The sequence below is a fragment of the Ranitomeya imitator genome, chromosome 2 (genome assembly GCF_032444005.1).
Source record: "Ranitomeya imitator isolate aRanImi1 chromosome 2, aRanImi1.pri, whole genome shotgun sequence".
In the NCBI taxonomy this organism is placed as follows: domain Eukaryota; kingdom Metazoa; phylum Chordata; class Amphibia; order Anura; family Dendrobatidae; genus Ranitomeya; species Ranitomeya imitator.
The window spans coordinates 56,558,405-56,577,497 of record NC_091283.1 but is presented as its reverse complement, the minus strand read 5'-3'; the positions used below and the strand labels follow the sequence as shown (position 1 = coordinate 56,577,497).

Below are 19,093 nucleotides of genomic sequence, written 5' to 3'. Positions count from 1 at the left end.
AAGAGAATGAAGCAAAAAGCAAAACATTGAACATTTCACACAAAACTCCAAAAAACGGTCCAGACAAAAGTATTGGCACCCTCAGCCTAATACTTGGTTGTACAACCTTTAGCCAAAATAACTGCGACCAACCGCTTCCGGTAACCATCAATGAGTTTCTTACAATGCTCTGCTGGAATTTTAGACCATTCTCCTTTGGCAAACTGCTCCAGGTCCCTGATCTCTCCACTGGTGTTCTATGGGATTCAGGTCTGGACTCATTGCTGGCCACCTTAGAAGTCTCCAGTGTTTTCTCTCAAACCATTTTCTAGTGCTTTTTGAAGTGTGTTTTGGGTCATTGTCCTGCTGGAAGACCCATGACCTCTGAGGGAGACCCAGCTTTCTCACACTGGGCCCTACATTATGCTGCAAAATTTGTTGGTAGTCTTCAGACTTCATAATGCCATGCACACGGTCAAGCAGTCCAGTGCCAGAGGCAGCAAAGCAACCCCAAAATATCAGGGAACCTCTGCCATGTTTGACTGTAGGGACCGTGTTCTTTTCTTTGAATGCCTTTTTTTCTCCTGAAAACTCTATGTTGATGCCTTTGCCCAAAAAGCTCTACTTTTGTCTCATCTGACCAGACAACATTCTTCCAAAATGTTTTAGTCTTTTTCAGGTAAGTTTTGGCAAACTCCAGCCTGGCTTTTTTATGTCTCGGGGTCTTCCTGGGTCTCCTACCATACAGTCCCTTTTCATTCAGACGCCGACGGATAGTACGGGTTGACACTGTTGTACCCTCGGACTGCAGGGCAGCTTGAACTTGTTTGGATGTTAGTCGAGGTTCTTTATCCAACATCCGCACAATCTTGCGTTGAAATCTCTTGTCAATTTTTCTTTTCCGTCCACATCTAGGGAGGTTAGCCACAGTGCCATGGGCTTTAAACTTCTTGACACTGCGCACGGTAGACACAGGAACATTCAGGTCTTTGGAGATGGACTTGTAGCCTTGAGATTGCTCATGCTTCCTCACAATTTGGTTTCTCAAGTCCTCAGACAGTTCTTTGGTCTTCTTTCTTTTCTCCATGCTCAATGTGGTTCAAGGGATTCAAGCTTCAGGAGGCTAATTTGCATATTCCAGGTGCCTTCTGGGAGAAGCGAAGTCTCCCTAAGCTAGAAGATCGTTGGGTACAGCCGGGACCAGCTGCTTCGAAAGCATCACCAAACCAGGGATTCAAGCTTCAGGAGGCTAATTTGCATATTCCAGGTGCCTTCTGGGAGAAGCGAAGTCTCCCTAAGACTAGAAGATCGTTGGGTACAGCCGGGACCAGCTGCTTCGAAAGCATCACCAAACCAGGGATTCAAGCTTCAGGAGGCTAATTTGCATATTCCAGGTGCCTTACGGCGCGCGAATTTTTGCCTGTAGGACATTATTGCAAGAGAGCTTGGCTGAGTAGATTACACAAGAAGGAAAACACACAGCAAGTCAGCAGGATCTAGGAGCAACATGGCAGATGTGACAACCTACATGGTGAGCTGCAGCATGTGCTACATGTTCACAGATCGACCAGAAGAAGAATCCAATTTCACCTGTCAGAAGTGTAGACTAGTGGCCCTTTTAGAAGAAAAGGTGCGGGGTCTGGAAGAAAGAATAGCAACTTTGAAACTCATCAAAGAGAATGAAGACTTTCTAGACAGAACAGAAGCATCTCTACTGGTCACAGAAGGTGAAAAAAGTGTCAGAGAACCTCCAAAAGCAGATGAGTGGAAGCATGTGACCAAAAGAAGCAAGAAGACCATGGAGAAATCACCAACCACACAACTGAAGAACCGATATCAAATCTTTGTAGAGGATGAAGATGGCACACCTAAGAATGAAGCAATACCAGCAAGCAAAAAAGAAAAGGGCACACAGCAACAAGTGACAGCAAAAAGTACAGCCAAGAAGCAACGAAGAGTGGTGGTGGTGGGAGACTCACTACTGAGAGGCACAGAAGCAGCCATCTGCAGACCGGACATAACTGCAAGAGAAGTATGCTGCCTTCCAGGTGCGATGATCAAGGATGTGACCGATAGGATACCAAAGCTCTTCAGCTCCAAGGACGTCCACCCATTTCTTCTGATACATGTTGGCACCAATGACACGGCAAGGAAGGACCTACCGACAATCTGCAAGGACTTTGAAGAGTTGGGGAAGAAAGTAAAGGAACTGGATGCACAGGTAGTTTTTTCTTCTATCCTTCCAGTAGACGGGCATGGCACCAGGAGATGGAACAGGATCCTTGATGCAAACAACTGGCTAAGACGATGGTGCAGACAACAAGGATTTGGATTCCTGGACCACGGTGTGAATTACTGGTATGATGGACTCCTTGCCAGAGACGGACTACACCTCAACAAACCTGGGAAACACACATTCGCCAGAAGACTCGCTACACTCATCAGGAGGGCGTTAAACTAGAAGAAGAGGGGACGGGAAGAAAAACATTAGACTCGAACAAAGACGACCCAGGAAAACATACTCTGAAGGGAGGTAAGAACATTTCTAAAACAATCCACAGTGAGGAGATTGGAACAAAACAAAATCCTCTAAACTGCATGCTCGCAAACGCCAGAAGCCTGACAAACAAGATGGAAGAACTAGAAGCAGAAATATCTACAGGTAACTTTGACATAGTGGGAATAACCGAGACATGGTTAGATGAAAGCTATGACTGGGCAGTTAACTTACAGGGTTACAGTCTGTTTAGAAAGGATCGTAAAAATCGGAGAGGAGGAGGGGTTTGTCTCTATGTAAAGTCTTGTCTAAAGTCCACTTTAAGGGAGGATATTAGCGAAGGGAATGAGGATGTCGAGTCCATATGGGTTGAAATTCATGGAGGGAAAAATGGTAACAAAATTCTCATTGGGGTCTGTTACAAACCCCCAAATATAACAGAAAGCATGGAAAGTCTACTTCTAAAGCAGATAGATGAAGCTGCAACCCATAATGAGGTCCTGGTTATGGGGGACTTTAACTACCCGGATATTAACTGGGAAACAGAAACCTGTGAAACCCATAAAGGCAACAGGTTTCTGCTAATAACCAAGAAAAATTATCTTTCACAATTGGTGCAGAATCCAACCAGAGGAGCAGCACTTTTAGACCTAATACTATCTAATAGACCTGACAGAATAACAAATCTGCAGGTGGTCGGGCATTTAGGAAATAGCGACCACAATATTGTGCAGTTTCACCTGTCTTTCACTAGGGGGACTTGTCAGGGAGTCACAAAAACATTGAACTTTAGGAAGGCAAAGTTTGAACAGCTTAGAGATGCCCTTAATCTGGTAGACTGGGACAATATCCTCAGAAATGAGAATACAGATAATAAATGGGAAATGTTTAAGAACATCCTAAATAGGCAGTGTAAGCGGTTTATACCTTGTGGGAATAAAAGGACTAGAAATAGGAAAAACCCAATGTGGCTAAACAAAGAAGTAAGACAGGCAATTAACAGTAAAAAGAAAGCATTTGCACTACTAAAGCAGGATGGCACCATTGAAGCTCTAAAAAACTATAGGGAGAAAAATACTTTATCTAAAAAACTAATTAAAGCTGCCAAAAAGGAAACAGAGAAGCACATTGCTAAGGAGAGTAAAACTAATCCCAAACTGTTCTTCAACTATATCAATAGTAAAAGAATAAAAACTGAAAATGTAGGCCCCTTAAAAAATAGTGAGGAAAGAATGGTTGTAGATGACGAGGAAAAAGCTAACATATTAAACACCTTCTTCTCCACGGTATTCACGGTGGAAAATGAAATGCTAGGTGAAATCCCAAGAAACAATGAAAACCCTATATTAAGGGTCACCAATCTAACCCAAGAAGAGGTGCGAAACCGGCTAAATAAGATTAAAATAGATAAATCTCCGGGTCCGGATGGCATACACCCACGAGTACTAAGAGAACTAAGTAATGTAATAGATAAACCATTATTTCTTATTTTTAGTGACTCTATAGCGACAGGGTCTGTTCCGCAGGACTGGCGCATAGCAAATGTGGTGCCAATATTCAAAAAGGGCTCTAAAAGTGAACCTGGAAATTATAGGCCAGTAAGTCTAACCTCTATTGTTGGTAAAATATTTGAAGGGTTTCTGAGGGATGTTATTCTGGATTATCTCAATGAGAATAACTGTTTAACTCCATATCAGCATGGGTTTATGAGAAATCGCTCCTGTCAAACCAATCTAATCAGTTTTTATGAAGAGGTAAGCTATAGGCTGGACCATGGTGAGTCATTGGACGTGGTATATCTCGATTTTTCCAAAGCGTTTGATACCGTGCCGCACAAGAGGTTGGTACACAAAATGAGAATGCTTGGTCTGGGGGAAAATGTGTGTAAATGGGTTAGTAACTGGCTTAGTGATAGAAAGCAGAGGGTGGTTATAAATGGTATAGTCTCTAACTGGGTCGCTGTGACCAGTGGGGTACCGCAGGGGTCAGTATTGGGACCTGTTCTCTTCAACATATTCATTAATGATCTGGTAGAAGGTTTACACAGTAAAATATCGATATTTGCAGATGATACAAAACTATGTAAAGCAGTTAATACAAGAGAAGATAGTATTCTGCTACAGATGGATCTGGATAAGTTGGAAACTTGGGCTGAAAGGTGGCAGATGAGGTTTAACAATGATAAATGTAAGGTTATACACATGGGAAGAGGGAATCAATATCACCATTACACACTGAACGGGAAACCACTGGGTAAATCTGACAGGGAGAAGGACTTGGGGATCCTAGTTAATGATAAACTTACCTGGAGCAGCCAGTGCCAGGCAGCAGCTGCCAAGGCAAACAGGATCATGGGGTGCATTAAAAGAGGTCTGGATACACATGATGAGAGCATTATACTGCCTCTGTACAAATCCCTAGTTAGACCGCACATGGAGTACTGTGTCCAGTTTTGGGCACCGGTGCTCAGGAAGGATATAATGGAACTAGAGAGAGTACAAAGGAGGGCAACAAAATTAATAAAGGGGATGGGAGAACTACAATACCCAGATAGATTAGCGAAATTAGGATTATTTAGTCTAGAAAAAAGACGACTGAGGGGCGATCTAATAACCATGTATAAGTATATAAGGGGACAATACAAATATCTCGCTGAGGATCTGTTTATACCAAGGAAGGTGACGGGCACAAGGGGGCATTCTTTGCGTCTGGAGGAGAGAAGGTTTTTCCACCAACATAGAAGAGGATTCTTTACTGTTAGGGCAGTGAGAATCTGGAATTGCTTGCCTGAGGAGGTGGTGATGGCGAACTCAGTCGAGGGGTTCAAGAGAGGCCTGGATGTCTTCCTGGAGCAGAACAATATTGTATCATACAATTATTAGGTTCTGTAGAAGGACGTAGATCTGGGTATTTATTATGATGGAATATAGGCTGAACTGGATGGACAAATGTCTTTTTTCGGCCTTACTAACTATGCTATGCTACACAAGGACACAGGACAGAGGTTGAGTCAACTTTAATCCAAGTCAACTGGCTGCAAGTGTGATTTAGTTATTGCCAACACCTGTTAGGTGCCACAGGTAAGTTACAGGTGCTGTTAGTTACACAAATTAGAGAAGTATCACATGATTTTTCAAAAGGTGCCAATACTTTTGTCCAACCCCTTTTTTATGTTTGGTGTGGAATTATATCCAATTTGGCTTTAGGACAATTTTTTTTTTTTTTCATTTAATACAAATAAAATGAAGATAATAATACCAAAGAATTTGTGTTTGCAATCATTTTCAGGAAGAAACTGAGTATTATCTGACAGAATTGCAGGGGTGTTAATACTTTTGCTCATGACTGTATTATATATATTAGAATACAGGTAGATATTATAAAAACCAAAAGAAAACCATTGTCCTTTATTGAGGGGCTTTGTGCGGCCCCTCTCAGACTCTCTTTGGGGTGGTATACACTCGGCAAATTACCTTGCAAAGTCTTCGGCCAGCAGATCGGGGTTGACCCCCATTGAGTCCAGCAGGTCGTTGCGGATCTGCAGTAACACTTCGCAGTCCCCCTGGAAGCTGCCGGGCTGGGGGTCTCTTCCCTTGTCTGTGCGGAACTTCATTATAACTGTAGAGACAGTAAGGATGGGAACACTAGATTATAGGAGAGAGGACATTATATTTTACCTTTACAACTGGAATAAAGCAGATTGTAGAGATATTAGGATCCACAATGAAGGGGCTTCTTCTATTAACTCCGAATTCCCACATAGGGTATGTGGAAGTGAGGTTTCTATAACCAAGAACCCCTTTAATAGAGTGTCCCAGCCAGTCACATTCAGCTAGATCAATGTGGCTGTCACTGGGACCCCCACTGGTCCCGCCAAGCTGGAAGACTATCACTACAAGTTAGAATGGAGTAGTGGTCTTGTGGCTGAAGGATCAGGTGTCCCTTGTTCTCAAGATTAGTGATCGGGCTTCCCATTCATCTATCCAGTAGGTTTCTGGCTGGAATATCCCTTTAAAGAATTATAACCATCCCCATAAATGGATATTGTTGGATAGAGATTGTAATAAGAAGCACTTTTGCAATTTACTGCTTTTTAAAACATGCAGCCGTTCTGGAGCTAGTAACAGTTTTCTTCATGGCCCGTTGCCTAAGCAGCCAGCCACCCCTGCCATTTTGCCAGAAAGCACCATGATGAAGCTGCCAGGATTAGGAGGTAACGTCACACTCCAGCGATCCTGATCCAAACAGTGCTTACAAGCTCAAAAGAAAACAGATTGTAAGTACTGCACACATTTTGCTATCAAGCAGCGGTGGTCGGTGTCCTAAGCAATGTGCGGTCATCAAAAGGAAAATGTTAATATCTCAAAGACGGTTAAAAATGTTAATAAGCGGTAAATGGCAAAATCACTTGTATTTACAAGCACCATCCAGCTATGAAGATGGAAACATTACTTTTAGGGACTTAGGCCCATTCAATTTCCTAAACCCAGCGAGTAATGGGCCTCATGGCTTCGCATGTTGACTTGATCAGCCCTTTGGACGTATCCATCCTATATTGTCTGGTGACAGCCTCCCCTCCTCCCCTGCAGACCGATTCTAGACACTGGCGGCTGACAAATGCAAATCTTACATATTCGGACGGAAAATCTGAGCCGCATTTATCATGGGAGATGGTGGAGATAAAGCCCCTGACGTGGGAGACCACCGTCGTCTCATAGCCGCTGGATCCAGAAACAAACACGAGGCAGCGTGCGGGGGTCTCATGGCTGCACTGCCCCCTACTGGTAACAGAAGAGGCCGAGCCTCTTATATAGCTACATTACAAGCAAGTCATCCTGTAACTTTAAGTATTAAACATTCCAACCATTACTTTAAATCAAGAGCCTTTTTCTTAAATTAAAGACAATCTGGGTATTAGGGAAATTTAGATCCATATGTGAATAATCCAGATTTCATAATGGCCCCCGGAGTGCATAAAAGGGGCCGACATCTTACATTTCATGCAGCTCATTTGTCAGCTGCTCTGTACAGACAAGGACAGAATGTGCAGAGCCATCACAGAAGCTAGTGTATGCAGCTCTCCTGTCACTCCCTGGTTATTTCAGAAAGGGGCTAAACAGAATCAACTCCAAAACACTACACAAAATCTATGATCTATATTTTTAAATTGATTGACATTTAGTATTTCCGTCAAATGGCTTCTCTTCCCCTGCCCGCCATATGTGCGTGGTTGACTGAGCGTGCACGTGGCTTCAATGGGGGGACAAAAAAAGGTAAAGACGCCCGTCCATGTCAGATCAATGACATCTATCGCCCCCGTAGACTGACCGCTCAGCTCGGCCAAGTGCTCGTGGGGTCTCTATGAGGGCAGTTCACACGACTTTGCTCCAATTTGCAGCTGCCATAAAGCGCACACCTCCTCCTTCATGATCTATGCCAAGGAAGCATAAACTATTCCCCTCCGAGGGCCACACTGCGTCACTTCCAAGAGCCACAATAAAAGTTAAAGGTCATTTCTGCCTCCTGGTTATAAAGGCCTGATAGATTGGAGTCCAGATAGTGGAATCTGCTCCTAAGGGAAGAATCGGGGTTCCCGTTCCCCCTACACAACACTCTGGACAGAAGGCGGCTGTGGGGCATGTGGCTCTGCCTTGGAAACTCAGCAATGGGGAGAGCCACAAACACCGACGTTAAAGGGAACCTGTCACCCCGTTTTTTCAGATTGAGATATAAATACTGTTAAATAGGGCCTGCGCTGTGCGTTACTATAGTGTATGTAGTGTACCCTGATTCCCCACCTATGCTGAGAAATAACTTACCAAAGTCGCCGTTTTCGCCTGTCAATCAGGCTGGTCAGGTCGGGTGGGCGTGGTGACATCGCTCTTTTCTTCCCCAGCTTTCCGTTGGTGGCGTAGTGGTGTGCGCATGTCGCAGTGACGAATCCACTGCGCGCACGTGAAGAAGCAGCGCGCGATCTGCGCTATTACCCCCTGTCATCGGTGGGGGCGGCCATCTTCCTGGGGCCACGCGTGCGCAGATGGAGTGCTCTGCTGCACGGGGCTTCAGGAAAATGGCCGCGGGATGCCGCGCGTGCGCAGAAGAGATCGCGGCGGCCATTTTCCCAAAGCCGAGATGCAAACTCGGCTTTGGGAAAATGGCCGCCGCGATCTCTTCTGCGCACGCGCGGCATCCCACGGCCATTTTCCTGAAGCCCCGTGCAGCAGAGCACTCCATCTGCGCACGCGCGGCACCAGGAAGATGGCCGCCCCCACCGATGACAGGGGGTAATAGTGCAGATCGCGCGCTGCTTCTTCACGTGCGCGCAGTGGATTCGTCACTGCGACATGCGCACACCACTACGCCACCAACGGAAAGCTGGGGAAGAAAAGAGCGATGTCACTACGCCCACCCAACCTGACCAGCCTGATTGACAGGTGAAAACGGCGACTTTGGTAATGTATTGCGCAACATAGGTGGGGAATCAGGGTACACTACATACACTATAGTAACGCACAGCGCAGGCCCTATTTAACAGTATTTATATCTCAATCTGAAAAAACGGGGTGACAGGTTCCCTTTAAGATCTACGGGCTGGACATAGATCTGTCTGATAATTTTCCTCCAGACTGTCAGCCATTACATGTCTCACACTGGTAACACCTCCTTCCATTTACAATAAGCTCTGGAGGCGTTGTCTTGGGGAGATCTATGTCCCTCCCAGAGATCTTAACAGCTCATTTACATAATAAGAAAAATGTGGATTCCTCAGGAATAAAGACATCGGATCGCAGATATCAAGGTATCATTTTATTCACCTTCCTATGACCTACATGTCCATATAGACGATTTAGGAGGAACGATCCTACTACCAGATTCCCCTTTAAGACTTTCCCTTGTCTATGGAACTAACCACAACTAGAGGAAAGGTAAACTGATTTTTTTTCTTCCCCCGGAGTCAATAATTTTTTTATTAATTGCAGAAGAGCAGCGAGGTCCCAGGACAATACATCCCCACCCCGCCTGGCGCTCAGGTTTCTCGCCCCTCTTGTTTATGCTCATCTTTACTGTGACCGGGATATTATTCATTGTTCAAGTGAGAAAAAAAAAAATAATAATTCAGGACACATGCCCAAAGCAAATAAAGTAATGGAGTCTGCTGGGAGGGAGTGGTGGCATCTGTCTTATCGCTTCCCCCAAGGCTTAGACGACAGCAGCGTGAGGGCATCCAAAAATAACAGCAGCTTCTGCGGCTCATCTTCCAGAAAGGGCAGGTCCCGACCCCCCGAGCACGTGCCGTCCCCACCTCGCCCGCTGCACAGCCGTCCTGCAAAAACAATGGAGGCAATATCTGCCTGCAGAGGCGAGGGGAGGCAGCGGGCACGATCCTGCGCTAATGAAGCTAGTGCGGTGCAAGAACTCTGCTTGCGGTCAGTTCATAACATTCTGCAGAGGCTAAAACTCCATCCATTGACTTCTATGGGGCTCGAGTGATTGTTCTATGGATGTATCTGAACATCCGGACGTCTGTTAAAGTAACCACTTTGAAACATCTTTTCCTACAACTCGGCAGGTCCTCGGTTATTCCTCCTGGAAAATGGGTGCTACCCAGGTCATTCGGTCACGCATCTACACGCTTCCTCACTATCCAGTCACAACTAAGGGTGTGCGTAGGGACGCAGCCGCTCCACGAGGGGAAGCGGACCACCCAGATCATTTATTCATGTATTTCCAGGAGGAATAACAGAGTGATGCAAGGAGAAAAGAAGAGCTGACAGTTCACACTGCTCTTAGGGTCCTTTAAATATTATGGGTGGCACATCCCCGTAAACCAGGAGAGATGCACGTCCATAAACGACCCAAAGCTGCAGATGGATGAATGAACTTGTCGTCTGACCGCCGCCATATTTACACAGATCAGCATTGGTGGCAGGATGGAGGCTCTGGATGACCTGGTGTAATATTCAGAACGTGGCTCGGAAAAAGCAGAAAATGGCCCAAATATTCACATACATTTGGAAAGTCAATCAATGGAATAGGGTCCCGAGCCCCCTGTACCGCCGCGGCAAGGCCAAGCTCGGATGCAGCAGCACTGAGCATGCTCAACCTCCGCTCCATCCCATCTCCTGCGGCTGTACAGGGGACTCAGATGGTGGGTTGCCATTGTGAAAAAAATTATAAAAAAAAAAAAAGCTGCTGCCGGTGAAGCTGTAACAGCAGCGGTTACATAGACCGGTCAAATCTGCTGTACTTTCCTAGAATCGCTGGTGCTCTCTCGCCCTGCCTGGACTTGCTGGGCGACAAAAACGCCCCAAATGATCCACTAATATAGACACCACTGGACCACAGGGATGGGTGTGAAATTTTGCTCAAACCAGAACCTGGAATTACCCTTTTAGAGCTTGTGGAGCGAGCGCGGCTGAGGCTCGGGAGGAATGTACGTCCAACCCGTACCCCTCCTGCAGGTCCCAGCACAGGAAACCCAGAATAGCGGAGCAGGTGCACGCCACACCCGGGCCTGGCAGAACACAAGGACGCCCTTCAGCACCGTTTCGGAGTCCAGTTGCCACGTGGGGGTGGAGTGGGCCTGGCAGACGGCAGCAGGAAGGAAGTTTTATAAACATGGACAAACATTATGATAAGAGAAAAAAAAAAAACCTCGAATGTTAGAGCTTCAGAAATCAGGCAGGAGAAGGGGGCTGGATACCAAGGAGCACACACTGCAGCTCTGCCATACGCCCGTCCTACAGAGATGGCACCAAAGGCCCAACAAATGCCCCGCACTGGCACCACATACCTGCAGCTCATCCAGCTGGATCCTACATTGGGCAGTGTGGGGTTCATTTAACGTGGGAACCTATGGGCAACATACGCTACCATATACTACAGAGGTATACCCCACACATCCGTGAGAGCGTACCCACTGGTTTATATGGGATATCAGGTTCTGTTCTGATATTTTGTGTTATTCCACAGTGTTGGAATATAAAGTACCCACTGCTCCAGAGTCCTGAGGTGGCGGCTTTATACCACTCCTTCCGACACTCTGCATTGTGCTTGGTGATGTAAGGCTGCACGCAGCTGCTCAGCCATGAAGCTCCCCCGGGGGTGCAGTTTGTGCTGATGTTATACCAGAGGAGGTCTGATGGGGTCATCACTTGGCGACCTCGCCCTCTAACTTTACGTGGTAATGATTAACCCCTTAACCAGTTCAAGACTGGGATATTTTCACCCCAGGAACATTTTGGGGATTTTTCGCACATGCATTTTTAACGGTTCTAACATTTTTTTTCTAATAATTTTTGCTACTACTTTCTACTATTGTTCTTTGCAATATATTTTTCATACCCCATTTACCATGCAGTAGAATTAAATTAACATCATAAAAGGGATTTATGTGTCACTGATCCCTGCAGGAGCACAATGGGCTGAAGCCAGGAGAGTTTCCTCCCTCTATCAAACACTTTCAATGTCGTGATCATTTTGAGTGCAGCATTTAAAGGGTTACACTGCTGACATCGGTGGAGACTCTGCTGCCAGCGGTTGTGGCGGGGGTCCAGGCTGTTTATCACCGGCACCTTTAGCCGCCATCTCTTCGACAATAGTACTTACAAGATCATCGTGACTAGCAGATCCGTCATGGTGCGGGAAACAGCAGCCCACTCCTGATGGGTATAGCTGTCATTAAGAGGTTAAGAGATGCACTCCCATACTTTTTATCCATATAGTTTATCAGAACATTGAAATACCACCCAAACGCAAAATTCGACTCTGACAAGTAGCCAGCACCCCCTGAAATCTATTCTATACTTTCAGGATGACAGATGCCCCCAATGTGCCACGGACTTGGTAATAAAAGTGCCATGACCATCACTAATCAGACCAAGAAATACCTTAAATTGCGAACTGAGTCCTAGCCGAGACCTAACCGAACTAATAGCCGAGACCAAGCCGAACCGAGTAATAGCAGAGACCAAGCCGAACTGAGACCTAGCTGAACCAAGTAATAGCACCTAGCCGAACCGAGTAATAGCCGAGACCTAGCTGAACCGAGTAATAGCAGAGACCAAGCCGAACTGAGACCTAGCTGAACCAAGTAATAGCACCTAGCCGAACCGAGTAATAGCCGAGACCTAGCTGAACCGAGTAATAGCACCTAGCCGAACCGAGTAATAGCCGACACCTAGCCGAACCGAGTAATAGCACCTAGCCGAACCGAGTAATAGCCGAGACCTAGCTGAACCGAGTAATAGCACCTAGCCGAACCGAGTAATAGCCGAGACCTAGCTGAACCGAGTAATAGCACCTAGCCGAACCGAGTAATAGCACCTAGCCGAACCGAGTAATAGCCGAGACCTAGCTGAACCGAGTAATAGCACCTAGCCGAACCGAGTAATAGCCGAGACCTAGCTGAACCGAGTAATAGCACCTAGCCGAACCGAGTAATAGCACCTAGCCGAACCGAGTAATAGCCGAGACCTAGCTGAACCGAGTAATAGCACCTAGCCGAACCGAGTAATAGCCGAGACCTAGCTGAACCGAGTAATAGCACCTAGCCGAACCGAGTAATAGCCGAGACCTAGCCGAACCGAGTAATAGCACCTAGCCGAACCGAGTAATAGCCGAGACCTAGCTGAACCGAGTAATAGCACCTAGCCGAACCGAGTAATAGCCGAGACCTAGCTGAACCGAGTAATAGCACCTAGCCGAACCGAGTAATAGCACCTAGCCGAACCGAGTAATAGCCGAGACCTAGCTGAACCGAGTAATAGCACCTAGCTGAACCGAGTAATAGCCGAGACCTAGCCGAACCGAGTAATAGCACCTAGCCGAACCGAGTAATAGCCGAGACCTAGCTGAACCGAGTAATAGCACCTAGCCGAACCGAGTAATAGCCGAGACCTAGCCGAACCGAGTAATAGCACCTAGCCGAACCGAGTAATAGCCGAGACCTAGCCGAACCGAGTAATAACCGAGACCTAGCCGAACCGAGTAATAGCACCTAGCTGAACCGAGTAATAGCACCTAGCCGAACCGAGTAATAGCCGAGACCTAGCCGAACCGAGTAATAGCACCTAGCCGAACCGAGTAATAGCCGAGACCTAGCTGAACCGAGTAATAGCACCTAGCCGAACCGAGTAATAGCCGAGACCTAGCCGAACCGAGTAATAGCACCTAGCCGAACCGAGTAATAGCACCTAGCCGAACCGAGTAATAGCCGAGACCTAGCTGAACCGAGTAATAGCACCTAGCCGAACCGAGTAATAGCCGAGACCTAGCCGAACCGAGTAATAGCACCTAGCCGAACCGAGTAATAGCCGAGACCTAGCTGAACCGAGTAATAGCACCTAGCCGAACCGAGTAATAGCCGAGACCTAGCCGAACCGAGTAATAGCACCTAGCCGAACCGAGTAATAGCCGAGACCTAGCTGAACCGAGTAATAGCACCTAGCCGAACCGAGTAATAGCCGAGACCTAGCTGAACCGAGTAATAGCACCTAGCCGAACCGAGTAATAGCCGAGACCTAGCTGAACCGAGTAATAGCACCTAGCCGAACCGAGTAATAGCACCTAGCCGAACCGAGTAATAGCCGAGACCTAGCTGAACCGAGTAATAGCACCTAGCTGAACCGAGTAATAGCCGAGACCTAGCCGAACCGAGTAATAGCACCTAGCCGAACCGAGTAATAGCCGAGACCTAGCTGAACCGAGTAATAGCACCTAGCCGAACCGAGTAATAGCCGAGACCTAGCCGAACCGAGTAATAGCACCTAGCCGAACCGAGTAATAGCCGAGACCTAGCCGAACCGAGTAATAACCGAGACCTAGCCGAACCGAGTAATAGCACCTAGCTGAACCGAGTAATAGCACCTAGCCGAACCGAGTAATAGCCGAGACCTAGCCGAACCGAGTAATAGCACCTAGCCGAACCGAGTAATAGCCGAGACCTAGCTGAACCGAGTAATAGCACCTAGCCGAACCGAGTAATAGCCGAGACCTAGCTGAACCGAGTAATAGCACCTAGCCGAACCGAGTAATAGCACCTAGCCGAACCGAGTAATAGCCGAGACCTAGCTGAACCGAGTAATAGCACCTAGCTGAACCGAGTAATAGCCGAGACCTAGCCGAACCGAGTAATAGCACCTAGCCGAACCGAGTAATAGCCGAGACCTAGCTGAACCGAGTAATAGCACCTAGCCGAACCGAGTAATAGCCGAGACCTAGCCGAACCGAGTAATAGCACCTAGCTGAACCGAGTAATAGCAGAGACCAAGCCGAACTGAGACCTAGCCGAACCGAGTAATAGCAGAGACCTAGCCGAACCGAGTAATAGAACCTAGCCGAACCGAGTAATAGCCGAGACCTAGCCGAACCGAGTAATAACCGAGACCTAGCCGAACCGAGTAATAGCACCTAGCCGAACCGAGTAATAGCACCTAGCCGAACCGAGTAATAGCCGAGACCTAGCTGAACCGAGTAATAGCACCTAGCCGAACCGAGTAATAGCACCTAGCCGAACCGAGTAATAACCGAGACGTAGCCGAACCGAGTAATAGCACCTAGCCGAACCGAGTAATAGCACCTAGCCGAACCGAGTAATAGCAGAGACCAAGCCGAACTGAGACCTAGCCGAGACCGAGCCGGGCCGAGACCTAGCCGAACTGAGTCATAGCCTACTCCTAGCCGAGTCCTAGCCAGTTTTGCGGTCAGAATACACAGGAGGAAAAATGAAGTTATAACATAGCAGCCATAGGAGGAAAAAGAAGTTATTACATAGCAGCCATTTAAATGCATGGACGTCCAGGACCGCTGTACGTTGGGGATCTTCTACTGAACCCTCCTAAAAACACTATATAAAAAAAAGTTTTCCTTCTAGAAGCTCAGTATCATCTAGTTCTTACCTTGTAAGAGGAAATAGTCGGCGGGCGTTTTCTTGAGCGCAGCTTTGGCTTTCTCGCTGTTCCAGTCGATTTCCAGGGCGTCCTTCAACTGGCAGAACTCTACTTTCTGACAAGGACAAAAAAAAAAAAAGCGGAGAAGTTTTTGAGTCGCGCTGGGAATGTTTTCTCGGGAAAACTTGAGCTGACTGTCATTTTTAAGCAGAGGCCTCCCCTCCCCTTCGCGCCCCTCTCTGAGCTCTTTAAAACATTTAGACAGCGAGAGGAACATTGATTGGGGCCGCTGCAATGTCACTGGTGGATAATGAGACTGAGCGTTCCCGCGGCTAAGGACATCGTGCTCTACTTTCTCTTAGACTTTGTTTTTCGCCAACTTTATACAGTTAGAATTATTTTTTGACAACTGTGACAAATTTTTGGATCAAGCAGGGGGTCTTCAGCTGGCCACCGACACAATGATCAATATTCACCATCGTCAGTGTTTAAAAGGGGGGGTTGCCCACTATTGATAATCCAGAAGGGTCTTTGGACTATAAAATGATTGCCAAGACTCTAGAGATCAGCTGCAATCAGGCAACAAGGGTTAGTTATCCCTGCAGCGCCTCCGCAGGGAAAATGAAGAACTGCACGCGTTTTTAATCTAACCATGTAACGCTGGTCCTCCAGCACTGGTCATTGAATGTTCAGGATCGGCGGGGTCCCAGCAGTCAGACCCTCACTCATAGAAGACTTCTGTGGGAAAACCCCGATAACTGCATAAATCAGCAGAATTATCTGTGCATCTTTCACAGGGAAAAAAAAAAATCCAAGTGACTTTTTCAGTTCAATTCAACTTTCCTTTCATATTTGACGAGCTCCTCTCGACCTGCGCTGACATAATCCCCCCAGATACAACAAAGCCGCCTCTGTTCCCCGTCCGGCTCGGCCCCCAGGTGGTTTGACCTCTTGACTTGAAACCTGCTGGTTTAATAGTGAGGATCGGGGGCGTCTGAACGTCTTAGGAGTGTACGCGTCGGCAAACAACAGGTCTACTAGACGCTAATGAAGCCCTATTGTGGATGACAGTAGCCCGGAGGAGAACTCGTCCAGACTTCACCGGCCGGGTGACACAGGATCCGCCTCACTGGGAAAGGTGAACCAGTGTCATCGGTAATGACGCTCCCAAGATGAAGGTCAAGATTACCAATGAATGAAGATTTTTACCAGGAGACGGCGGAACATAATTATCGCCATATTGCCTCATTAAGCTGTGATATGACAACACAAAAATTAACACAGGAACAATTACTTTTTTTTCTGCAAAGTGAATAAAATAAATTAAAAAAAAAACTAAAAGATAAAGGGTTTGTCCTTAGTATTAGTCTACAGTAGACCCCATGATGGTCAAAGTTATATAAAAAAAGATATTCCCACTGGATCCCCGCTGTACCTCTGCAGTTCCCCGATGGTCTACTTACTTCCTCTCCCTGCAAGGAACTTCACATGACTGCTGCAGCCAATCCACGACCACTGATTGGCTGCAGTGGTGAAGTTCCATCCAAGTCAGAAGGCAGAGCCAAGACTCATTTCTGGCCGTGATGGAACGGTACCGCTATCACCAATCGGTGAGTGCTGATTGGCTGCAGAAGTCATGTGAGGCAACGAAGCAAGTAGACTGGCGGGAGACATGGGCAGCAGTGGAGAGGAACACCAGGGTTACAATAAGGTAATTTGGGGTTTTAATTTAATTTACAGTTCCAATGTATTTTTTTCTATTTGACCTCCGGAGTGGTATGCGCAGTAAAATACTGAGCGGTCGCCGTCTTCTGCTGTTCCTGATGTAGCTCCATTGTGACCTGCCGGATCGCTCCAGTGTTGGCAGGCCGGACCGGAAGCCACTTCTACTCATGGCGAGCCAGAACGAGGATCTCATAGACTTACACTGAGCTTGTGACTGGTCAGGAGCTGCGTTCACAAGATGGCGGAACGGGACCGGTGGGACACCGGGAAGAGCGGAAGACGGCGGCTGGTAAGTATATTACTAAGGGCAGGGAACAGAAATTAGTGATACCAACCCGGCTGAGAAATAAATTTAAAAAAATTATATACACTGGAGTGGTGCTATAAGACCGCCATTGGGCCTTTTGCAGAATAACATTTTATTAGTGGTCAACCCCTCTAAAAGTCGGTCAGTTCTTCTAAAAGGAGCATTTAGGCTACAAGCCAGGAATCATTCCCAGCACCACAAGTGCATTTTTCTGCAGACTTTGTTGCATGGCTGCTGCAGATTTCTCACGTTCAATTGCAAAGTGTGAAATCTAGATATATTCAGATATAATCCTCTGCAGATGTGTCACGTGAAGACCCACAGCAAAAAAAGAGGAAGAAGAGAAGATGGAAACTCATGGCATTTTTAAGTGCACTTTTAGTATCTTTTTTTGTTACATGCATTGGCTTATAATATTTTTCAGGTTTTCAAGACTAGAAGGAAAAAAATGACAACAAACCATAGTCATAGTCAGAGCTCTGCTTGTAAAAAGACAATCCTCCTTCACTCCCCCCAAAAAACAAAGCACCAATGTATAAATCCAACCTTAGAGGGGCTCTCCAGGACTACCGTATATTAATTTGTTACTACGTGGCTGAGAACTGACATGCAGATGATTGCAAACTACCCGATTGTTCTGTCCAGCGCCGCTCTCTGCCGGCACAAATCGGTCACTCACGGCTGCTGACGGCGATTCTGTGGCTTCCACGGACGTCATTTCTGGGGCGTAACTGCTGAAGTCGTGCTGATTGACAGGGTGTGATTGCTGACGTTATGCTCATTGACAGCCAGATCCCCGCAGTTCGGCAGAAGGGAGTCAGCTGTCAATGAGCATGACATCAACAATCATACCTTGTCCACAGCTCCCTACTGCCTAACTGCGGGGAGCCAGCTGTCAATGAGCATGACGTCAGAAATCACGCCCCCGTCGCCAAGAGCCCAATAGAAGAGCTGCGAATTGCTGGCAGGAGCGGTCAGTGACTGTTCTGAGCCAGCACCGGGTAGGACAGGCAGAGAGATAGCAGCTACCTATCTCTTAGTGTTTTGGCTCATAGTAAAATAAATAATTTAGTTATGGACATCCCCTTTAAGAGCCTGGTCAGGATTACAAAAAAAAAGTGTTATGTCTGGTTCCGCAGCGGTGGTGAAGTGAATACTATCATAAACCTGGGGATAGTTTTTGCTGCCGATATACAATGCATTATCTCCTTGAGTGCGAATGATTGAGCATGTGGAAATACAATATGCCCCATCCTACCCTACGGCCACGTTTAGCTGTTTATTATGGAGCGATCTAATGGCCAGATAATATCCTCACTTGCATGTACCGTACATAAATGATTGGCATTAGTAAGTAAATTGCTTCATTAGCTGCTCATAATTAATTACCTGGGCTATAAAATAAGAAAAAAAATCAATTACAAGCTTCATCAACAGCAGCTTAATGACAGTTTCTGGGCAGCAACTTTACTTTCTATAGAGCACAAAATAAAAATAAAAAAAAAGCAAAAAAATAAATGAAAAAAGACAAATCTGTATAAACAGTAGATTTGCTGACAACACAATGAAAAGTTTGAGGCTTCTGCTTCTCAAAGCCAATGTGAGCGCGGTTCCTCGTCCCCTGTAATACATTACTAGTGTGGAATAAGCATTACGTTGCCGCCGGTCCGGAGCCTCTAAATTTAATAATGATGT

The 19,093-nt window shown here is 46.6% G+C and overlaps 1 protein-coding gene across 1 annotated transcript in view; it reads right to left on the bottom strand.

Moving 5' to 3' along the window:
* The window catches only part of SAE1 (SUMO1 activating enzyme subunit 1), a 58,704-nt gene that overhangs the window by 2,511 nt on the left and 37,100 nt on the right, over positions 1 to 19,093 (bottom strand). Inside the window, exons 6-7 of the mRNA XM_069746795.1 lie at positions 15,376 to 15,481; positions 5,950 to 6,094 (exon numbers count right to left, since the gene is read on the bottom strand). Of these exons, the coding sequence (XP_069602896.1) occupies positions 5,950 to 6,094; positions 15,376 to 15,481 (251 nt within the window). The remainder of the gene's footprint in view (positions 1 to 5,949; positions 6,095 to 15,375; positions 15,482 to 19,093) is intronic.